At 36.5% G+C, this 26,080-nt stretch overlaps 1 protein-coding gene across 1 annotated transcript in view; it reads left to right on the forward strand.

The window, feature by feature from the left end:
* The window catches only part of LOC138711628 (uncharacterized), an 82,595-nt gene extending 60,643 nt beyond the window's left edge, over nt 1–21,952 (forward strand). Inside the window, exons 14-19 of the mRNA XM_069842760.1 lie at nt 9,537–10,082; nt 12,181–12,454; nt 14,985–15,088; nt 18,095–18,313; nt 19,957–20,223; nt 21,632–21,952. Coding sequence (XP_069698861.1) covers nt 9,537–10,082; nt 12,181–12,454; nt 14,985–15,088; nt 18,095–18,313; nt 19,957–20,223; nt 21,632–21,801 — 1,580 coding nt within the window. The 3' untranslated portion in view covers nt 21,802–21,952. The remainder of the gene's footprint in view (nt 1–9,536; nt 10,083–12,180; nt 12,455–14,984; nt 15,089–18,094; nt 18,314–19,956; nt 20,224–21,631) is intronic.
* The last annotated feature ends 4,128 nt before the right edge of the window (nt 21,953–26,080 follow it).

Here is a 26,080-nt window from a genome sequence, read left to right on the forward strand (position 1 = left end):
TCCGACGGAATAAGCGCCGTCTTAAATCACGAAGTGATTCACGCATATCATATATATTATTTTAATGTACCGAAGTACATCTGATATTTCCATGCAGATATTCTGCGTCATCATACGATGAAAAATTCTCTCCGGCGCCGGGATTTGAACCCGGGTTTTCAGCTCTACGTGCTGATGCTTTATCCACTAAGCCACACCGGATACAACGCCGACGCCGGTTAGAATATCTGCATGGAAATATCATATGTACTTCGGTACACTAAAATAATATATATGATATGCGTAAATCACTTCGTGATTTAAGACGGCGCTTATTCCGTCGGATCCCGGCCAACTAGTCACTCATATCGAGTGCACCTCAGCACATGTGTGGACTTCGGTCCTGCGTTCATAGACATCTATGACGTAGTGCAGAGGGCGGCCACTAGAGGGAACCCAAGAGTTGGAGCTTAATCTGAGACGATTCTAACCGGCGTCGGAGTTGTATCCGGTGTGGCTTAGTGGATAAAGCATCAGCACGTAGAGCTGAAAACCCGGGTTCAAATCCCGGCGCCGGAGAGAATTTTTCTCCGTTCCATTACTCTTTCATCGTATGATGACGCAGAATATCTGCATGGAAATATCAGATGTACTTCGGTACATTAAAATAATATATATGATATGCGTAAATCACTTCGTGATTTAAGACGGCGCTTATTCCGTCGGATCCCGGCCAACTAGTCACTCATATCGAGTGCACCTCAGCACATGTGTGGACTTCGGTCCTGCGTTCATAGACATCTATGACGTAGTGCAGAGGGCGGCCACTAGAGGGAACCCAAGAGTTGGAGCTTAATCTGAGACGATTCTAACCGGCGTCGGAGTTGTATCCGGTGTGGCTTAGTGGATAAAGCATCAGCACGTAGAGCTGAAAACCCGGGTTCAAATCCCGGCGCCGGAGAGAATTTTTCTCCGTTCCATTACTCTTTCATCATCTTTTGAGGATTGTATATATGTTTATAAACTGTCTTCTGATATTCCAAATACTGCCTGGCCTAGGTAAATTAAAATTTCTTTTAAGATACAACATATATTCAGATAGGCTATAAGTTCACTGTACAAATACCTTGAGGAGAAAATCTCTCTGATTTCTTCACAAAAACCAACAACGAATGGATCGCATGTGCTGCAAATATTTTAGAGTATTCATGCGCAGTACACATGTCCACACTAACATGATTTGTGAAAACACGCATACATTTTCGCCGAACGCGACACGCCATATAAATGTTTACTAATGTGGACGGGGCTTTACGTTAAATAACAACGGCGAGTACTTGGAAATAGTAGTTAAGTAGCTACCCTACATGAATGGCTATACTGTCACGTGAGATGCGAGCACATAACGGGCTGTCCTAGCTGAGTAAGCATGATAGGTCTACTACTCTAATCCGGGGTAGTCAATTTTTCGATAATCTTAAGCAAACTTTAATTTCGCAACTTTACAGTTAGTATGGTCAGATAAATTATTTTTATATAAATGGCTATCTACTATGGAGATATAGCAATATGCACACTTTGAGGGATGGTTTCGACATTAGCTCATTAGCACTCTCGGATGTCTTCGTATGCTTCCGTATACATATGTATATACCGGAATGTAGGATCCCTATTCTGTGTGAGATTTCAATCCCAGACATTTAAATTCCATACTGACCTACCACAGTACACTCAAGTGCAGATGTGCTCATAGTGGGCAGGAATCGGCCATTCTCTGGGTGAGGTGGACATGTACACGGTGGTGTGGGTCAGTTCCCTCTGTCTGTTTCTCTGCATCGGACCATGAAACTTTTGATAGATGTGTGCAGAAGCATGAACTTGACACTTTTTGAAGAAATTAGAAGAATTGGTTGGAATTAACAATTTTTATTCAAGTTTTCATGTCTGAAAATCTCGCAGGTTGAAGAGTTCAGTGGCGGCCACTCAGCCGCTAATCTGCTAGTGAAAGCGTTCTTAACCTGGGATCCATGCATCCCTTGGAGGTCCTTGGATGGTCCGTCAAAGGCACAAAAAAATTTACATGTATATTCCATATATTATTTCAACGTAAAAAGTAGAAGCGTATCTAAAATTGTTTTTATTTTTTTACATTTTCTAGGGATGCATTTATAGCTTTCAACAGATTTTCGAAGGGGTCCTTGACTCAAAAAACTACTGTCCTATTGGGACTGACAAGAATATTTTATCGCTTTATTTCATAATTATGTTTTTTTTTTAATTAAAGAGTTGTATTTATAATATAATTAAAGTATATGCGTAAAAATATATTTTGCTTTATGCATTTTCTTTTATGTTTTTGACAACAATATTTAATTACTTCATTTCAGTTTGTATTTTCAAATTAGATAGCAATATATTTACATTATCTGCACAACGAAATGCTATTATGACTTTGCTTTTTGTATTTTCTTATAGTTTTGCTTTCTGGTTTTGCAATAACCAGGTAAATGCATGAAAAAAATAATTTCTTTTCCTAAAATAATTCACCTCAATTACGACGAATTGCTTTAAAATTTCTATAGTTGCTTATGCTCACCTGCAACAGTATTATACTGTATGTTTGAGCATGCCTGTTGTAATGTGACTAACGTTATGTTTTTTTTTTTATAACAGAGTGACCACATACTAAGCATTTGGCACGATAGCCATTTTGAACAGAAAGAAACTGTTCCTTCCATTGAAAACCTTGGATCATTATAAATGTAGTGCCGGTACTTGTTCTGTTCCCTTTGTAAATAGTTATTTTATTGTAGCATAAAATACTTCAACCTCCAGTAACATTTGATCCCTATATAATATTCTACGTTTAATTTATACTTCAGTAGTAACTAATACTTTATTTCGGCATGTAGTACGTATGTGCGAATCCAGAAATGAATATAGTGTTTTAGTTGGGAGGCCTGAGGGAAAAAGATCTTTGACGAGGCCGAGATGTAGATGGGAGGGTAATATTAAAATTGATTTGAAGGAGGTGGGATATGATTGTAGAAACTGGTTACATCTTGCTTAATTTAGGGACCGATAATGGGCTTAATTGAGGATGGCAATGAACGCCCAGGTTCCTTAAAAACCATAAGTAATTAATACTTTATTTGTTCTTCATTTCTACAGTAAACTGTCAAGTCTTTATTAATCAGGTAATGTTTTAGTATTTTGATTTTATTGTAACTGTATTTGTAATTCTCTTGCAGAGGAGAAGAGAAGACCTGATGACCTTATCTCTACCACATTAAATAAATAAATAAATAAATAAATAAATAAATAAATAAAGAAGTAAAGAAATAAAATAGAAAGAAAATAAATAAGAAAGAAATAAACAAAGAAAGAAGAAAGAAACAAATAAAGAAAAGAAAGAAGACGAATAAATAAATAAGTAACTTCGGTAACGTTTTTAGTAGGTTATTTTACGACGCTTTATCAACATCTAAGGTTATTTAGCGTCTGAATGAGATGAATGTGATAATGCCGGTGAAATGAGGTCCAACACCGAAAGTTACCCAGCATTTGCTCATGTTGGGTTGAGGGAAAACCCTGGAAGAAACCCAACCAGGTAACTTGCCCCGACCGGGAATCGAACCCAGGCCACCTGGTTCCGCGGCCAGACGCGCTAACCGTTACTCCACAGATGTGGACACTTCGGTAATGAAATAAGTATCTGGATAATAAATAAGTAAATGAATGAATTAATGAACTAATAAATGTATACTGGTACCGTATCAGCAGATATATCCATTTTACAAACCACCATCAATGTTACTGCTTGGTAACAAAATGCCCACCGTGAGTACGTCTACTATAGTGCATTGATGGCAGGACGATATAAAAAAATTCTATCACATCCCTGACCCAATGTAGAGTCACAATTTCAATCTGTGTGCCTTATGACTGCAGCAAGGCGTTCAATTTCTTGACTTCAACCTAGTGCAGTAGCAGACTTCATTACCTCATATAATTACATATTATGTTTCTATTTCAAGAGTCGTTTAATATTGAAATACAAAATAGTCTCTTATTTTGGAATCGACGCTGATATATAATTTACATCGTATTTTTTATTACCCCATATAAAATCTTCGTTATTCATTATCCGGAAACATTTAGCCAGGAGGTGCTGAATTCCACCACTGACTTCCCTCCTTCCCACACTGTACATAAAGCTCGCTACCAAATATCTTACTGGTTGATATTAATTTTTTAAGCCTAAATAATTCTCTGTTATAGCTATTATTTTCTCCATTAATATCAAATAATCTTATTGCTTGTTCTTGTGCTCGGGGAATAAAAGAGGATTTGTTTACATCTTCCAATCATGAATACACTTGTTTTAGAATAATGCCGTGGCCTAGTCTTTCAAGAACTAATTAAACTATCTTATTTTTAAGTTAAATCTAAACCTGTATTATTAAGTTCGTCCAAATTCTTTATCATATAAGGTACATAATACTCGTCTTGGAAAATATTTAGGTCTATTTCTTCAAAAGCAAGCAGAACGAACTTGGGCATGCGAATTTTTGCTATAAGACAAAAAATGTGACTTGAATACGAGGAAGAATCAGTAACTTACAAATTGAAGTATCGAACTAAAATTTTGAATGAGGAGCCTGAAGTTATCATGCTAGATGACAGTAGTGTCGATGTGCTCACAAGCGAAACAGAGAAGCAGCAGTTTAAACATGGCGATACCTCTGCACACGCAATACATTGTTGTAATTTGATCCGAGCATTGATCAGACTTTATCTCGGGATCATATGGATGCACTCAAAACTCATCGTCTGAGACTATCCGGGCTAGCATATCGTCCCCTTCATTCTGTCTGCTCGGATCAAGTCCGAAAGCAGTTGCACATTTGCTTCCGTGTGACAATCTCGAAGTTCGATATCTGTCCACCCTTCAGAGAACTTCTGCATCTAATTGTAGACAGTTTGACGTGCCAGAAAATGCTCACCATACATGGGTAGCATTTCTTTATGAATATCCTTTGCTTTCAGAACTTTTGCCCAGAAAAATCGCACAATGGAGAGCTGATCGACAAATTTACACTCGCGCAGAGTTACCACCTTATAGGAACTGCTGCTTCGTTGTTTCGTTTGTGCACACGACCATTTTCACATCTGGATAATATAGCTATCTAGCGATGATAGCTTCAAGCTCCTCATTCAAAGTAATAAATCGGTACCGTACTTCAATCCAGGCCCTAGGGGCAAGATAATGGTAACTCACGACATTTTAAATTCTGACATATTTTTGTTGTAGCTCATCTCCCTAGATATCTTTGATATCCTGTGTAAAAACCGGAAGTTGACAACACCAGTATCAATTCTGAGTACTATCATTTTGCCGGTTTCCTGCCTTTGGTGTGAAGATAATAGTATACAACAATTCAATATGGTTGTTCAAAGCAACATGTGTAGTGAAGATCTTATAGGCTGTGAACTATCATAAAATGAAATTAATTATTTAGAATCTTCAATGGCTCTGGATTATAATCTGAACTATCAGGTGAGTCATGTAATATAATGACAGTAAGTATTAAATTCTCCATTTTGTAATAGTGATTTCCATATTGACCTTGAACTAAATTAAGCTTAGCCTACTAAGCTCCATTATTTTTATTTGTAATATATTGAATTCCAATATATATTGAATTCTACTAAATACGTAATTTTCAAAAGAATTACCATGTTCACTACTGTAATTTCATCTAATGGCTAAGAAGCGATACCTCGTATCTGTAAATTGGCAGGTGAATAAAACAATGTTTTCAATTTAATTTTTGTCAAAACAGACAAAATTTTCATGTATGCAATTCTACTCTGCGAGATCTCCTAGTGGAGGGCAAAATATTAGCTAACTAGCGAATTTTATTAACATAATGTTAATAATATAGTTATAATACTGTAATAATGTAGTTAAATGTTAATGTTATGTTTTATTTAACGACGCTCGCACCTCCCGAGGTTACATCAGCGTCACCGATGTGCCGGTATTTTGTTCCGCAGGAGTTCTTTTACATGCCAGTAAATCTAATGACATGAGTCTGTCGCATTTAAGCACATTTAAATACCATCGGCCTGGCCTGAGATCGAACCTCCAACCTCGAGCATAGGTCAGCGCTATACCAACTCCGCCAACCAGATCGACTAATGTAGTTAAACTAATGACCATTCTTGTAGATATGAGACATCACTTCTTAGCCAACAACATGTTATGCCCGAATGTATTTATTTCAATGTATTTTTTATTATATGAGGGATAACATTATATTGCCTGCAAACGTTCCAACTTTGCTGGTTACACCACATTTGCTGAAAATTCCAAGATGTTATCCCACAATAACTTGTAACATTATTATTTTCATTTATTATTTGTGCAATTTTGAGACATCAAAAGAAAACCTGAATAGAGGTGTCCCAAAGTCGCCTCTGAAACGTAAACTGGTCATTGGCATATTCGTAACTGGATAAAAAAATTGCAGAAAAAAAGGAAAGAAATAGTGGTGAAAGTTATGTAAACACTGCAAATAGATCCGTGGAAAGATCAGCTATAGGCACTTCATGCCAGTGCCCAATGAAATAGCTGCAGATTTTATCAGGCCAAACCAGCATTGAATGTGAACTCTGCCTCAAAAGATTAAGGTAATGGTCCTCATAAGAAAAATAAGATGACTTGATATCTTTACTGCCGTATATTCCACTCATATATCACAACTGGTTCAAGAACATTCCTCATGAGGACAAGGATGAGTAATATCATCAACCAAAAAATCATTAAATTATTGAAAATACACTATAAACCTCTGATGAAAACTGTATTTATGATGAAGACATCTTATTTTTTCCTAAAATATATTTTCAATAAAACCATTTTTAATGTTAACACAGTAAAGAAGTTATAAAGTTAATCACTGAAAACAATTTAATTTAATATGTGATATAAAAAAAAACAAATAATTTTCCACACGTAACAAGCAAGATAATGGTACTTATATATGAAGAGTCGGTGAGCGGAGAAAAATTCTCTCCGACACAGGGATTCGAACCCGGGTTTTCAGCTCTACGTGTTGACACTCTATCCACTAAGTATATATTTTAATTCTACCAGGATTTTGAATAATTTCACATATTATTTGTCATGAAAGCAGTAAAAATGAAGGATCTGGAAATCGCTATTAATCAACAAACATCCCCAATTCGATTAGAAATGTTATATTTTATTTAACGACGCTCGCAACTGCAGAGGTTATATCAGCGTTGCCGGATGTGCCGGAATTTTGTCCCGAAGGAGTTCTTTTACATGCTAGTATATCTACTGACATGAGCCCGTCGCATTTAAGCACATTTAAATGCCATCCACCTGGCCCGGGAACGAACCCACAACCTTGGGCATAGAAGGCCAGCGCTATACCAACTCGCCAACCAGGTCGACAATTCGATTAGATAATGCAGTAATTATTCCCTAAGTCACACCGGATTCCAATTCCGATGCCGGATTGAATCCTGCACGGAAATATCATATGTACTTCGGTACATTGCAATAATAAGATAATAGTAACCCAAAATTATATTTCTACTTTAATATCCTTCTAAAATGTTTCTGCAACATGAGTAAACAAACTTTGTGTTCAGAAATAGTGTGAATTAATTACTAAAAGCCAGGAAAATATTATTATATCAATTCAAACACCATGTTTGTAACAAAAAATTGTATCAATTTCATTTTCTGAGAATTAATGGAATTGGTGGTTACCAATATCTTGCGCCAAGAGGCTGAATTTATAACTTACTGGCTCGCCTCTGTAATAATGAAACAAGATCTACACTAGTAGCAGTAGCAGCAGCAGTAATGTAATTGCAGCAGTACTACTTCGTTTAACGATGATTTTTACTGAAGAAGTTATTCACCGTCGAAATTCAACGTTAGGGAGAAATAGCCTCAGATCTTACCTTAAGCCTACTATCAGAAGCAGCGTCATTTAAGTGTCATGAATCTAGTACACGGCCCCTTAATCTTATATCACTTCCGGAGGATGGTATGCTAACAATTGTTTTATTTTAAAATCAATTGCTATCTGCAAGATTACAACCCGGGAACTTCAGATCCAACGTCTGGTACTGGTATCCGTTACACTAGAAGTGGGCAAACTACAGCGCGCAGGCAAAATACGACTCTCCGATGTCTAATCCGGCCCTCGGATTAAGTAACTTTTCAAACTGTTGTTATTTTTTGGGGGTGCAAGTAAATATGAATGTATGTCAGTATTTAAAAGCATCGTATTGTGTTCATTTGGATTTAAATTAAAGAATCTGATTTCAAAACAGTGCATCTAAGAAACAGGAAGTGGAAGCGAAATATCGAGTGTTGAAAGATGATTGGTTGTGAGAATATTTATTTCACATCTACAACTACTTACCGATTTCACCAAGGAATACAAAGACAAGTGAATCTGTCTGTTGGATTTATTACTAAGAGTTATTCTCGGTTTGTCTTATTTCTAACGATGCAGTGACAATATTCAGTAACATGAATCTTTCCCGCCATTATATTGCCTTTTTTTTAGGTATGTGTGATATTTTATATTATTCAAAAACAAGTGTTCATCTTGAACTTATTCACGAATTCATGTATGGTTTCAGATTTTTAAAAAAGAATATTGTATAAAAATTAACGAACAAGCCCTTGACAAGCCAAAAAATTTGCTTTCTCCATTTGGCCTCCCTGTAAATAAATTTGTCCACCTCTGCGTTATACCATCTACTACAGCTTTAATATAGCCTATGTTAAAAGAGGACATATCAAAGAAATAGTCTTACAGAAAATAAACATTATTCCAACTTTTTATACATTTTATAAAAGTTTCTCCTTGAGGAAAACATAGTAGTATTTACCTGCACTTCATAAAGGCAAATAAAGGTTAACTCTGTAAAAAATAGTTTACGTAAGAGGTAAGATCATGTTGTTCTACTCACAAAATTTAGCAGTTATAAAAAATAAGATGATGATATAGGCAAAAGCTTTAATTGGCAGATTACAAATAGAATGAATTTTAATTTGATAAAGAACAGTAAATGCGCGTCATATGAGATAATCGCAGTTGTCTCACTCCTGTATCAATAGTGACTTGCGTGAAATCAAACTCGTGTAGAGAATAATTATATCGAGATACAAAGAAATGCACTATTAATCAGCAAAATATTTCAGACGGATCGTCTCTTAGTTATTTACGCACACAAAAAAAGACTTGTAATTATTTACGCAATTTTTTCAAGACGAATTGTGATTGGTCAAATGTAAATACAAAGATAAATGAACTAACGATTTATAAGGAATTCTCAGAAACGTTCAGACAGTTGTAGAGAAGAAGACTCAGGGTACGCAAGTACAAGTCTGGTAGATTAAACTCTGTGTTAATATTACACAGTTCACATCATTGTATCTTAACGAGACGGAAGACAAAAAATATAAACAGTAGAGCAAAGTGTTCTTCAAATTTAACTTACAAATCGACATTATTTATTATCTCTAACGATGGCTCTGTTATTCGACTCGTTGGTCCTTAATGTTATAACATTTCTGACTTCAGTCACTCTCATTCTGTACTTATATTTTACACGTAAGTACAAATTGTGGAAAAATCGTGGAATTCCTTACATTAAGCCCTTGCCCTTCGTGGGTAACTTCAAGGATGTGGTCCTTCAGAAGTATGGAATTGGCCATTATTTGAAGATTGTATACGACGAACACAAGGATAAACCTTACGTAGGGGTCTTCGCCTTTCATCAACCGGCCCTGGTGGTTCACGACTTGGACCTCATTAAGAGCGTCCTGGTGAAGAACGCTCAGGTTTTCATGAATCACAAGTTCACAGTGCAAGAGGCAACAGATCCTTTACTTCACAACAATATTTTCACACTCAAGGGACAGAAGTGGAGACATATGAGAACATATCTTTCACCAACGTTCACGTCAGGCAAGATGAAGAACATGTTTTACTTGGTGAACAAATGCGCCAAGGAGTTGGTGGAGTATGTGGACAAAACACACAGTGAGTAATTTTATTAGTGTTCATTATTAATGTTTCGTTTCAATTCCAAGATGCTCCCAGGTTTCACTGGAGATATTTTCTTAAATTTCTGACAAAGGGAACGCATTGATCCTAAATAATAATAATAATAATAATTATTATTATTATTATTATTATTATTATTATTATTATTATTATTATTATTATGATTACTACTACTACTACTACTTCTACTACTACTGCTACTACTACTACTTCTAATTAATTCATAGTTTTTCTGACCAAGAGTAGTTCTTTCACTAAAAACTCAGCATTCTCCAATCTTTTCTATTTTTAACCCTCCTCTTGTCTCCGCTACGATCCAAATATCTTAATGTTGTCTTGTCATCCGATACGTTCTTCTGCCGTGAACGTTTCTCCCGTTCATAATTCCTTCCAATGCCTAGGTAGTTTCATCTTAGCCAGTTATTATTATTATTATTATTATTATTATTATTATTATTATTATTATTATTATTATTATTATTATTATTATTACCACTAGTACTACTATTATTATTATTATCATTATTATTATTATATTTGTCTATTTACCTATTTATTCATCATCCATTTATTTATTTAAGCTTGCAGAGTTAAGATCGTAAGAACTTCTCTTCAATTGAACAAGCTAAAAGAATATAGGGAATAATTTCTTGTATCCGATTTTAAAATTTCTACAAATTCGGATTTGATATATCATAGAGAGAGAATGTTACATGTCTTCTACTTAGAGTGTATTGAGTGTCTTTTAATCTTGTTTTGTTTTTGTCTTCCCAATCACCTTGTCGAATTCTTCCATAACCGGAAGAGGGATAGCGATTGTTCATAATACTTACAGAATGGAAAAGATCAGACAAATCACTTTACGTTTCCATTTCAATGTTAGAAGATGTCCGCTATCGAGCAGTCCTAAGTTTTATTGCATCCGCTATCACATTTATTTCTACTTTGTTTCCTCCTTCGTTCCTCAGAGGACCCCGCGGTCTCACAAGACTTGTCTTGGAAGCCCCCCCCCCCCCATTCCTGCGCTCACTGTCACGTCACTCCTCACTGTGACTGTCTCGAACAGGCAAAATAATAGTAAAGGGAAAATAGCAGGCCGGTATTCTTTCTGAAAAGTCTCTAATTCAGGAACAAAATTCTCTCAAGAAAACGAAATTTAAAAAAACCAACCACAAGCTTATGGGTTGAGTTTTATTCAAATTCCTTCGTAAATATTCTTGAACTAATCAAGGAACTGTTAATAAGATCAGATCCAAACATTTCCCAAACTGCGCACACAGATCTTCACAGCACATAAACAATTTATTATAAAACGTTACCTACTAATACAAAAGGGATTGGGAAAGATTAACAACGGTGAATACATAGCGAAAGTTGATGATTGAGAAATACCCGGGTTGTCTGCACCCACTTGTGCGTTGGAGCGATGTAAGGGAATATTGTTCTGTGTTGTATTTAAGCAATTTTTTTTTAATTCCACGTGAAAAGTCTGCCGAAAGATATGTACTTTTGATTTATAATATAGTTTAATTAATTTATATTTAAAAGTTTAATTAAATCATACTGTAATAATAGTGTTCGGTATTACTGAATTGAAAATTGAATTTCGGTCATGAAGGTCATTTTTATACTGAGCTTTAAAAAAAATCGGCACTTACTGGTACGGAATTTTTCAACCCAAATACAAAACAACATTTGGGCTTTAAATCCCATATTGCGGTTTTTCGGCAGATGCGCGCTTTTTTTTTTTTCAATGACTAATTTTATTTTAGGTGACGGCCAGCAAAGCGACCTTCGGTGACTCGTAAACAGTTATATAAATTGAAGCTCAAGAAGAAAAGCTCTTCAAAATCATCATAAGCTTATCTCCGTACTCCCTGCTATAGAATACGGTCCGTAGTCATCGGTATCAAATTGTCCATATCCTAAAAAAGACACCAAATCTGTTGGTATTAAGTTCGTTAACTGTGACTAGCAAAAATAAGTGAATAACGGTTTTATACTCTAAAATATATGTTGCAATGCAACAGAACATAAAAGATTATGGTTCTTATATTTCAATGTGTGTCCACAGGTCCGACGGTGCACGTGAAAGAGACAATGGCGCGCTTCACCACTGACGTGATTGCTTCTTGCGCTTTGGGCCTTGATACCGGGTCGCTGCAGAGTGAGGACCCCAAATTCCGCCACATGCTGCGCAATGTCTTCAACTTATCCCCGTTGAAAGCCGTCGCCTCGGCTCTCGCCTTTTTCTCGCCCGACCTGCTCAAGATTTTACGAATCAAGATAATTGATGATAACGTCACCGATTTCGTGAGGAATTCTGTATGGGAAACTGTAGAATATAGGTGAGTGTTTCGAGGAGATTCTATGAGTCCTCAGTAATAGCAATCACTTGACCATCTTCAAACTATGCATTACTAAGGCTCTTAACTGGTACTCAAATCTTTTTATTAAAAAATTTCAAAGGCATATTGGTTCCGTTAAGTTCAATGTTAATTGAAAAATGAGTTCTATTCAGTCAATACTTAACATAAACATAATAAAACATGTTATAATAACATTTACACAGATTTAAAAACAAACGTTTTCGCCAATTTTGATTGGCATCTTCAGGTCGTGTAGGTCGAATGGAACATGTTATAAAAAGTGAACACTTGGTATATGACGTTAAAAACCAAAGTTACAACTGTAATATCACTTAAAAACAGAGAATAGAATATAGCAAAAAGCCTCCACGATGTGTGTAGAATCAATGTGTTGAAAGAGGCGTGTGTGAACCAAGGAAACAGCAAAACTCTTCTGTCATTGCAGATACAGTTTTCAAGGTAGATTTGAAGATGCTACGAACAGGTCGGTCGTGTGGCCGTTATGGAGAGCAGGAAAAATAAAAAAATGGAAGAACGTCTTGATATCCATGAGGACGGCGACACGACTGATCTTTACATTAAGTGGTCACTTGGCGAAAACGTTTGTTTTTAAATCTGTGTAAATGTTATTATAACATGTTTTATTGTGTTTATGTTAAGTATTGACTGAATAGAACTCATTTTTCAATTAACTTTTTATTAAGAGCTTTTATGAATATTTGATTCCCTATTAAGAATGCTTAAGTGTTAAATTAAATTTGGAATGACTTAATGATTATAATAATAGGCTTACTGGATTTAATATTGAATAAATGATTCGTAGTTATATTTTCTCAAACACTTATAGCCGCTAATACAATTAACGTAACGTCGCTTTCAACTACAGACGTTATTCAGCGTCGAAATTCATCAAAGATGACTAGAAATGGCCTACAAATTTTGCCTGAAGCACACTATAGGGAACATAAGTATATGAAAGGGATTTACAGCTTTATTTACTTCTCTACAAAGCTAAGCTAAGGATTCCGTCATCCATTGAAATCTATCCACCAGCACTCGCGAATCAAAAATCCAATCCGACTGAAGTCGACGATAGCTAGCCTATATGCGTCGTAGTATTTCTGGCATGTCACGCCACAAGCTTCTACAGTAGATCCAATCGGAATCAGTCGGTGCTTCTCGAGTTCGTGTGAATGTTTCAGTACACTAAATAAGAAAAACTAACATAATTGGGCCTATACTGTATGTAAGATAAATAAATGGAAGGAGAGATTGTAAAAATACAAGTACTGCATAGGCAGGCGCGGGAAATAGTGTTTAGAGTGTACCGTTATTTTGAAAACGTTGATGAGCAGAATGCTTCTGGCCGTCATGATACTAGCTGCAACGTTGCCAACGCACAAGAAACGACTGCAAAAGCATGTGGTGTGGGTATGCGAACCGTGCAAAGAAATGTTAGTGAAGGAAAGAGGGTTTGTTTATGTCATGCTTACAGTAATAAACGATTAAGTTGTTATTGTCTTCTGTGAATATAAATTTTTTTTTCTGCGCTATTTGTATGACGTGCGCGTGTGAAGTACGATGTGGCAATGTTGTACGCTGCCTTGCTCTCTCTATCTATCTCTCTAGTACGCAAACGCTAGCAGACGTCCGTCTTCCCATTTGCCGTCGACTGTAGCACGGTATCCGCTAGACTACTTTTAATGACCTCTCCTTAGATCCTCTTTGAATCTTTGAAAGTTGTAAAAAATTAACGCCAGACACCTAAACAGTAAACTCTGCGAGATCTAAGGCACGTTATCCAGGAGGACACGTTCTTAAAAATATTGCATTTCATTGTCAATTTTTTTTTGCAATTTTTTATAACCTGATTATTGCGTAAAGTTCTTTTTGGATTATATTTTTTGAATTTAATATACAGTATAATACTACATAGTTTAACTTTATATGACATTATTTCTTAATCTGTATGAGATACAGGTAATTATCATGCATAGTGTTGAATTTTTTATCCAATGAAAGAGTCCTTAATTTGTCATTATTCGCCCCGACTCTAGTCATGGACTCAGAGATGTCACTATTGTCGAAAAGCTTATAACATTTTGTCTGTCAAAGACTATCGAGATTGCACTACAGGCTGTGGACCTATTAATGAATCATGATGAGAATTGTAGGGACGGGAAGGCGAACAAGAATACTCGGAGAATATCACTGTGTTATCTGGACCACGAGCTTGCATAACACAAGATTTTGAAAGTAACGATGTGCATTTTTTATCTTACCCGTATAGCGAAGCTTGGCCCTTGACTAGAATAGCAATATTCCGTGTAAAATGAAAACATATCATGTAACACGTCGACTGAGAGCAAACAATTCAGTTCCTTGAGTATTTATTAATAAACCAAGGAATTTCTAACCTATAAGAAATTAAATAATGTAAACACATTCATACTGTTAAGGATGAATGAAATACGACCTATAATTTTTATTTCTTTTATTGTTATTTTAGGCAGAAGAATGGAATTATCCGCAAAGATTTTCTGGACATGATGATTGAGCTTAGAAAGAAGATGCAACAAGATCCATCTTCAGGAATCAACAGAGATACGGACAGTAAGTGATACTGTACGCCCAAGATCCCTATTTGGATGACGCTACTGTTTGTTTATGTAAACAGAACATGCCAATATACTTTGTACTAAATGAATTTCTTTTTGGGTAGGAATATGAATTTTATTTAAGTTAATACTTAATTCGAAAAAGAACTTTAGCATCTGTTCGATTAAAAATAGCTGAAACACAACTATTTATTTATAAAACTCAACTAACAAATGCAGGATCCAAACATTAAGACGTGATTTTCATGAAGACCGTAGGGACTACTTAACTTGTGCTGACCTAAGAAATTATCTTACAGTATATTGGCTGCAAGACGAGACAGTGGTCCTGAAAAAAATGATCTAGTGTTTAGCAATAACTGAAAAGTGACAACGAATGAAGAAAGACAAGTAACTTATTTCCTTCAATAATGATAATGACTGTGACGATTATATTATATTCTCTTAATTACGTAGGTACTCAAATCATAAATTAACAACTAATTATTGTTATATACATTAACAACTCGAATCAGAAAAACTTTATAAGTCATACACGCATATATAAGTTTATCTGGAAACAGGTTTCGTTTAGTACTGCGCTGTTTGAAACGTAACATGGATGAGTAACAGCCTGCTTATCGGTGATTTATCTTACAGCAAAAAGTTTCGCGAATAACACATAACTAGAATCCTGCGTTTGGTTACTTTGAATACAAGTTAGGTGTACGTCGATCACACTAGGTTGGTATGGAGAGAAATTTGCGAATCCACAGTTGATGCTGAAGTCTCTCCACGCACGCTCCGGTACTGTGTGTTTACATCTATTCGTGTCTCTAGCAGCCGTCGATGACCTATGTCCATAAGTCTATGAACAACAGGAATGTACCCATGTAGAAAATACCACTTGAATTTAATAACAATAATAACGAAGTATTCATTTAAAGAGAGCTTGTATGCAATAATATATATATATATATATATATATATATATATATATATATATATATATATATATATATTATTTACCACGGTTAGAGAAAACTAAACATTTTCAGGAGCCAGCCCCTTTATTTTCGGTAGCCACCACATTTTGCCCACACATAACACATAACTATTCGAGGTAAGATGATACATTTACTGAAACATATTAAACAATATTAAATATCTATGTGTGCAACGCAAACACACGCTTTCAGAGACGCTCTGTGCTCTCCACTGAAGCTATGTACTGACTACTGACTATATCTTGAAATAAGCAACAAATGTACTTAACGATATTAATCTAAGAAGCACATTCGAATTTCTTCCTACAATCGCTTATGTATTAGTCGTACTGACATAAAAGAAATCAGTCTTAAAAAAATTGAACTCAATAAATAATTCAGGCACACAAAAAATCTTCAATCGCCATCACTATACATGCTGCCTGGAATTTATCTACCCCTGATTTTTACAGTAATTAAAACGCATTCAGGTGTTTTAAGTTTAATTAAAGGTTGGAATTACGTAAAAAATGAAAATGTCAGCATAAACTTAACAAAAAAACAAATTATGAGTGCGTGATGTACGAGTCCCTTAACATTACAATGTTTGATTAAACATTTCAAGTGTTTCAAATAAAGATTTTTTTTTCATTTCTGATAAAATACATGATCTTCTTTCTTAATGAAGTGCTGGCTACCAAATTCTTGTATTAGAGCACTGATCTCCAAGCGCCCAGCTTTGTTTGGTTTTTGCATTTTCACTGGAGAGCAGACCTGTAGTATGGTCTAGTACCGCCGATCTTCTATCCATACGTACCTACACTGCTGCGGGTCCTTTGGAGGCTTTTAAGTAACCAAACACAGAACTCTACACATAACCTTATAGTTAGTTAATTTACTGGCTTCTAACTTTGTCTACAATAGTGCTGGAAACGTTGACAAACCTGTCTAATGCACATTTCACACCTGTTCAAAAGATTTCTAGACGCATGACGGATATCGATATTTATGAAATTGAATCCTACTTACATTGTACATGGTCAGTTTCAGACTACCGTCTTACAAGGTTATAGTTTTACCAATTTCGTCTCTTTCTAAAGTGATGAGTTATATACACCTGGTTGTTGAGATACCTTACCGATTTTGTGGGAGATTATTCTAAGTTAGCCTAAGAGCTATATCATCGAGCTATTCTTCAGTTGTAATACTATATATAAGCTTTCTTTTTATTTAAAAATAAACCAGTTTATCTCACTTTTTTACCAAATTTTGCATTGTTGAACCAGATGGTTGCTGAATTTCAGATTATTTCCGCAGAAATACAGCACAACACATTTGAACGATTTCCTCGTAATATACGCATTATAAAAAGTAAAGATTAGTTTTTTTTAATGTGTAATGTATTGCCACGAATTAAACTGAACTATACTGAATGGAAATCAGCTGTATATTAATGTTCTAACTTCGACGTCTCTTCAACCGTGTTATTTGTCCACACTACGCAACATAAAACCTTCCTACGTCGAGCTAGAGAAAATATACACAGTAATTCCTCAGAAGTAAAGGCCGACGATATTTCACCGAGCGAAGCCTGTTTCCTGGAGAAATCTCTGCAACGCTATTATTTTTATTACAACTGTACTACATTAAAGCTTTTTATTTTCAATGGGAACCTGCATCTTCAACTAAGATTTCAGGAAGGTTACAACATTTTTCTATAAAAAGCGTTACCTCATATTGACATTATTCTTCTATTGGTATTCTTTAACATTTTCCCCACGTTACTGCCAAAAGTTAGTCTGTGTCGGTTATGTCTCTCTTCTCTCTGTATAAACCTTATTTTTATTGTGCTTTCTAACAGACCACTTTTGTTTAACTGCTATACTTCTCAAGTTTCGCCAAGTAAATGTGTCTACATATAATAAATGTATTTTTTATGATTGATGTAATTTTAATCTTGTTATATTATAAACATGTAACATAATTATTGTAGTGCAATTTTGTACACTCACACACCATCGACATCTTTTATCCAGGGATGGAAGATGATTTCGTGGCGCAGGCCTTCATCTTCGTCACGGCCGGTTTCGAGACTTCCTCTTCCACTATGAGCCATGCCTTGTATGAACTCGCCTTGCACCCAGAAATGCAGCACCGTCTGCGTGCAGAAATCACTAATGTGCTTGCGAAGCATGATCAGTGTGTCACATACGAAGGAATACAAGAGATGCCGTACCTCGACATGGTAGTATGCGGTAAGTTTTGTATCCATCAACATTAATTCCCTGCTTCTGTTATTTCACTTCACATGATACAAAGTAATACGTCTACGTTTTAATCTTTTATGTATACCAATACGTTATAATTTTCTTTAGAAGCGTACCGATGTCTCTCTGATAAGGGGTTTTACGTTGCTTCCATACGTATGCAAATAATACAATACATGGAAATGACTGTAAAACTCACAAAGTTTTCAGTTCACTGCACTTGAACATGGGTGCCTCTTGTAGCACGAAAAATATCCAGTCTGTACACGATCATGCCATGTGGCATGAAACATATTATTTACTATGATTACATGGAGTTTTTCGGAGCCCAAATTCGCACACTGTCGCATTGGCTTTCCCTGAAAGATGAAAGGTGGCCTCGTCTGAAATCAATATGCGCGATGAAACGTTTTAGTCACCAGCAATGCCATTCAACATATCGATGGGAATTTTAATGATTCTTGCTTTGGTCGGTTCGCTGGATTTCTTTTCCTGCAAAATTTGTGCCTTGTAGGCGTTAAAATGTAATCGTTTGTGAAGAATTTTGTGTAATGTTGACCGTTTCATTTCAAATTTCCTCGCTGTTTGATTGAGTTTTTTTTTTTTGGCTTAGTACAAACTCTATTCGCACATTTCCAATAGCCTGTTTCTGGATACCGAGATTCTCACCTCCGTGTCCTTTCAATATACTACCGTTGGCTGAAAACTTACTACACCACTCCTTCATAGTCTTAAATGTCGGCAAGGTCTTATTATATTCACGACTGAAGTTTCTTTGCACCTGAATAACTGATTCTGTCTCTATACACCACCAAACAACATGGGCACACTCGCTAAAAGTTTTTGAGTCTGATATTATTTTCTGACGAGAATCGCGCAAGGAACGATTATCGAAAAGCAATGGTGGCGTTGCTGTCTGTTTTGACGTGTGTATGTAGGCACGCCTAGGGGGCGAGATGTGCGAGCCGATGGAAGTACTGTCTCTTCCAAGAAGATGAACAGATGAGGACTCGCTGTGGAAATAAAGAACGTAGCAAGAGAAAAAATTCGAAGCTAATTAAACGCGCAACATATGTTTACGAATGAAATAATAATACCGTGCGATACAAGACACGTATCCACATGCAATGGAACAAACTAAAGTCTTAATGTAACTATCACAACGCAAGACTGATTCTATCGATGTCATTTCTCTTCCGACTGTACTCTTGAATGTCATTCAAGCTATCTTGTGACCTTTCCTGTCGCTCTCTCTTCTTTATTGCATAGTTTGATTCGTATTCCTTCCGTCGGTATTCCCTGCTTGCGAGATCTATACTTCCTGACATTAAATTAAAAATAAATTTACACAATAACAGGCTGTACAATGAGCCTAGGTATATGTAGGTATCTAGAAAGTTCACATAACTATACTGAGGAATAATTTCACACGTAGACATGTCATGTAAAAAGAATCACTGAAATAATACAGTATTTGTAGAAAACCTCGCATAAATTCATTTCTTCCAATACATATCTCACAGATTCAGCTGCGAACCGAACCCCGGTTTCTCTGTTGAGAAATCATAACGAATTTCCGAAAGAAGCATAATTTAATTACAATAGTACAAAATGTATGTCATTTGTTACAGAGACGCTGAGAAAGTACCCCATAGTGACGTTTCTGGACAGAGACACAAACACAGATTACAAACTTCCGCCTCCTAATGAGAAAATAATGGATGCCACACTTCCGGCGGGAGCTGCGGTTTATATCCCAGTCTTGGGTATTCATTATGACCCAAAATACTACCCGGAACCTGACAACTTCGATCCGGAACGCTTCACCGAGGAAAATAAGAAGAGTCGACCAAATTTCTCATACCTTCCATTTGGAGAAGGACCGCGAATATGCATTGGTAAGTGAAGAGGGGTCGTATAAAGTCGACTAACTATTGCAGCATTAGCCTCATTATCTCTAAATCGATGCATATTACTCGTTACATGTTGCAGAATGTAACAGAATTGTAGTGCCAGCTTCGGAGGCCCCGTAATGGGATAAAAATCAAACAATAATCGGCGCAAAACCAATTTATGAGACCTTTGTATATAAACTATCCACATTTCAATAAGTATGGCAGGAAATCTGAAGAAAGCTTCTGATGTACCATACCCCAGGGGCGCCGCTATGCTTCCCGAACATTTTGCAAGAGGTCGGGCTCCTTCACAACAATCTCAGGAACGTTGAAATATTTTTGACAAATAAAAGAGATAACACAGACAGGAAATTTTTCCAGAGACGATTTTGATCCTGATAGACTCAGATTACATTGCAATGCGATGATGAATATTGAATATTATGAAATAAAAGTCAATACAAACCTCTTAGGTAACTATCTTTCGTTGAACAATTCTGAAAATTGATAACTGTGCATTACAAACGCTTCGAGAATTAATTAAACTTGTACAGAGTGAACGGAAAGTCAAATCGCAGCTGTTTAATTTTTCCGCAGAAAAAATCTGTGCATTGGAAACTTATCCGTATGACATTGGCGAATGTATTTCGAGGTGTTGTCATGGCGGTAAGCATTTGGTGGATGAGGGAAACCGTAACACACGGAAATTCCCAACCATTCCAAGAGTGCAAGGTGGAAAGGAGAATAGACGTGCGGCTCGCGACAGGATCATCTTGGCTGTAAGATAACTGCACATGCGCAGAATTTGCGGACTTGGTTAATAAAAACCTAAACTAACCAAATCTATCCTTCGTATATGCAAGATGTGTAACCGGAGCACGAAGGGAACCTCTTGATTTGATCTTGATATGGTCTGGAATGTGCACACGAAAATAAATCCAGGTGAATGTTACGCTGGTACTGCAGGACAGGTCCGCGAAAGCGCCACAGCCAAGATGATCTATCACGAGCCCCCTCTGAGAATACGAGAGTTTTCAGTGACAGGTGTATCTTTCATGTGAGTCCAATGGCGGCTACATGCCGGCTCTGGAAAAGCCAGCCCCCCAGGCTGCTTCAAGGGTTACAGAAAATAGGAGACGCAAATCAAAGTTTCTGGTAAAGATTGTCTTACTGTACAAAGCAGTACACTTGGCTAATCGCGGTAAAACTAGGGCTAGAATATGATTAGGTTATAAGATTCACAAGCATTTATTGTATAAAACATTTGCCCTAAAACGCTTATCACATTATGTGCGTCATTCCAAAACCCATTACCGTCAATATATTAATATTACCAGCATGCTCTTACTTCGCTACGAAAAGTACGACGATGTTGGTAGAATAGTACACAACTACTGTAATCTTGTTGCAGGTATGCGGTTCGGAATCATGCAGACCAAGACGGGACTCATCCACATTTTGTCCAACTACGAAGTGTCGCCCGCCAAGGATACTCCTATTCCACTGACGTTCGACCCCAAACCATTTCTTCTGACATCACTGGGAACCTTACCCCTGAACTTCACTAAAATCTCCACATGAAGATCGACTAAGTGGTAGGCAGATGTAGTTAGAAAATTATGCCACCACAAAAATAATGGTATGTGCATACTGTCGAACCTTTGTATATATTGTAAAAAAGTTAGAATATTAGCTTTTTTATATGATTTAAATAAAATACAGTGAATATATATTTTCTTGATTATTCTTATTAAGGACCATTCCCTCTTAAAGACTATCTTTTTCAGGAGAGACTTTTAAGCACCTATATGGTCAATGTCATTTTAAAACTACAGGAGGGAAATGCCAAATATATATCTAGGGAACATATATAAGAGCATAAAATGCGAGAATTTTTCATTATAATTTTGTAACGTTAACCGAAATCGATTGAAAATATCTCCAAGATTTGTTGTGTCAAACCTGCAAGGTCATTGTTACGCCACCTGCCGCGCAAGCGCAGAAACGGAATAAGGACAAGTTATGTACCAGTCGTTTCCTTACCACTTAAGATGTGAATGCCATAGCGTAAAGTGCAGTGCGTGTTAATTTTCATCGATATGGTGAATCATCTCAGAAACGAAATCAGATTTTGTGGCAATCGTTTGGTTTAAAATGGAGTTGAAATTTATAAGCACGCAAAGGGAGATGATTGAAAAATGTCGTTAATTGTTAAGCGAAGAACTTACAATTCCCTAGTAACCTGTCTAATTGACTTATGTGGGCTTCTAACGAATGACACTTCGGTCACATGCTTTTTAAGATGTTTCTCTGTTTTTGAAATCAAGCTTCCAGTTTCTAACAGAATTCTATCCCACTCTTAAGTGGATTTGGGAGTGGGAGGCTCCACATTATATTCCCTTTGTGCACGCTGCTAACACGTGTAACTGAATACATTTTGCAAACTACAGCACGCACTGCACTTTATAAGTTGACATTTAATCGGTCACCCTGCATCTAATGAGCAATTTTACTACTGATACACGAAAATACTCTTAGTCCTCTAAAATGTCGATATTTTTTCATGGTTCTTACCACCTTTTCTTCTTCTTTTTTTTTTTTTGAGAAAATATTTAGTAGAATTATCTATAAATTGAGGATCGTCTTATTGAAATGACATACATTCCTTACTATACTTAAAGCGGTATTCTGAGTTTAACGTTAGTACAGTTACCACAAGGAAGTAATTGACTTCTGACATTACAAGTGAAGCACGTGGAAGGTAGAGATCCAGAGCGTCGAGTTGAAGCGAGCCATATCCCTCACTCACCAAGGAGCAGACAGCAAGCAGGGAAAGATTTACTGATAAACTCCGCGTGCTTACAATACAACTAAGCTAAAGATGTATGTGGAAACACAGTCTTCACTTGCCTTGTGGGGCCGAGAAGTTAAGTGACGATCCATTTTCTATGGGTTTATGATGCGGGTAGCGGACAGAATGGAATTTTAAAACAAACGATACGGAGCTGTAAGAAGTCGGTACATTCCTTGCAAGAATGTCCACTGTTATTAATAGTAAAAATCTTTCTGAGAATACTCTCGGTGAAACTTCTACTTTTATCGCCGAAGAATTGTTTATGCAGTGAAAATGTGTATTTTGTGTCGTAAGTAGTCACTAGTATCCACAGAAAAGAAAGAAGTAGAGTTGTCAAATTTAAGTACTGTAAGCATAAAGTAGGTCTACTAAACTGGTCACGGTTTTTCTTTCGGTAGCCACTTTTGTACACTAGTACGGCTTTCGTAATAGGCCTAACCGCAAACAGCGTATTCCGAATCCTACTGGACCGGTGGACATCAATGACGTCACGCTGCAGCGAAAAAGGAACAAAACTGCTGGAAGTTTCAATGGTTATCATGGCGGCTGTACAAGTTGTTGTTGTGCTACACTAGCAAGATTTTGCGAAATTTCCATACTGTCATCTCGCTCAAAGAAAAGAGAGCACAAATAATTTATTTCTTGAAACCAGTAGTAATAACTGGTCCCTTGACATGTTCATTCACAGGCCATTAACATATTTTTTTAAGTTGTGCACATTAAAAACAATATAGTAGGACACACCGCCATGACACAACAGTGCACGATGTCATTCGTCTGCTAATTCCCGTCCTATACAAGAACCAATCGGAGTTATTGATGGCGGCTGGTGGATTCTGTCACCACCTCTGCAAGCTGATGGAACCGGTGCGACAACGCTGGAGCATCAGTGATGTCATCGCTGAAATTCGGAACACCGTGATGCCATCAGATTTCTCAGCGCTAAGATTCGGAATACTTTTTTTTAATAGGTTATTTTACGACATCTTAGGTTATTTAGCGTCTGAATGAGATGAAGGTGATAATGTCGATGAAATGAGTCCGGGGTCCAGCATCGATATTTACCCAGCATTTGTTCATATTGGATTGAGGGAAAATCCCGGAAAAAAACTTCAACCAGGCAACTTTTCTCGACAGAGATTCGAACCCAGGCCACCTGGTTTCGCGGCCATACGCGCTAACCTTTACTCCGCAGGTGTGGACGATTCGGAATACGCTCTAAGTTAAGAATAGGGAAATAGCACTCCACTCATTGATTTCTGCCCAAGGGCAGGTCTTTCACTGCAAACCCATATTCTCCACTTCTCCAAGTTTTCCGTCTTCCTCTTAGTCTCCGCGTACGATCCATTTATCTTAATGTTATCTGTCATATAATATCATCTTCTTCCCCGAACTTTTGTTCTTTTCACTAGCCTATTTCTTCTGGTTCATCCTTCAGTAGGCAGTTTCTTCTTACTCAGCCTTTTTTTTTCTCTTCTTGATTAGTTTCAGCACTGAAAATAGCAGTAAACGAATGCACTTCTAGTACAAATAGGAAATTATGTAATGATAAGTTTTATGGAAATTATACAATTAATTTTCTATGATTATTGTTAGTGAACCAACATTTCAAAATCCTGTCTCATGTAGCCTATGTACAAACTGTTACAACAGCATAATATCCGCCGCTATGGCTCAGTGGATAGTGCGTACGCTTTCCATGCGCGGTCCATGATTCGATTCCCGGTGAAGAATTATCTGCATTCCATGGGACTGTCCCTTGCCCTGTCCTTGTCCTGGGATGTCTCTGCGATGACTCTGCTAATCATACGATTAAGGAAGGTTCACCATGTGAGAAAGTATATAGGAACCTATACTTTTGTATAGTATTTTCATAATTCTGGATACAAAAATACGGAGATTTTGTTTTCGCAAAAATTAATGATTAATTTCTGAAAGAAGTTATTATACTAATTCTAAAACTTTTTTCGAATTCGTTACATTTCGTTACGCTTTTGAAAACTTCTAGACGCAAATTTACGTCTTTCAATTCAATTTTCGACTATCATTCTTTTTCTTCCATTTTCTCCACATTTTTTTAATTTTTTTGTACGATCTCATCGAAACGTTTGTCAATATTTACGACTCAATTAGGATTATAAACGAGTGAATTTATAAACTGAGCTGACTTCTCAACACTGTCCCAGTGTAATTCATAACCTGAACTTACTTGAATCTAAAAAAAAAAAAACTACTCACAACCTTCAGAACTCCCCTTCCATAATTCGAGATACGAAATGCGGTGGTCATAAAAGTTTAGAATATTTTCTTCGAAACCTCTTCTTTCATTCCAGCTTCAGTGACCTATATCATCAGTTTATGTTTAACTGAGGAAAAAATAGTAGATGTCATATCTTGAAGATTGTAACAACTAATAATTTATTACACTCTATCTTGTCCGAATCTGAAAATACCTACATTTCGTCACATTTTACTTGTATGATACAGACACGGATATGGATCTCAACATGCAAACTGTCCGTACAAAATAAGAACGTATGGCAACCCTACCTTTGTATGAATATTATATAGTCTCAAACGTAAAGAAATCCTCAACATCTTGTATTTAACATTATCCCACTTAAAGTTAGCACTGCTGTATAATATATGTGAGAAGTAGTAGGTCTGTGTGAAATAGTACGGAACTTTAAACGCCTTTCCTCGAAACTGCCATTTTTCGCATACGTCATAGCTATTAGTTACAGGGTTAAAGTTGATAACAGAACTTGACGGCCTTCCTACATACCACTCCATTACACCCTTGTTGATGATTTCACTCGCGATTTACTTCGACGTACAGTATATGAGCGCTTAAGGAGTGTCGCCCACAGTGGAAGCGCTTACAAAAATAATGCAGGGGTGTGTATTTATAACCTTAGTTTCAGGAGAGAAGTCCGTTATGTTTTGTCACGAAGTACATCAATTGCTTAACGGTAAAACAAGAACATATTTAGAATTTTATCATTT

The sequence above is a fragment of the Periplaneta americana genome, chromosome 13 (assembly GCF_040183065.1).
Source record: "Periplaneta americana isolate PAMFEO1 chromosome 13, P.americana_PAMFEO1_priV1, whole genome shotgun sequence".
Taxonomy (NCBI): Eukaryota; Metazoa; Arthropoda; class Insecta; order Blattodea; family Blattidae; genus Periplaneta; species Periplaneta americana.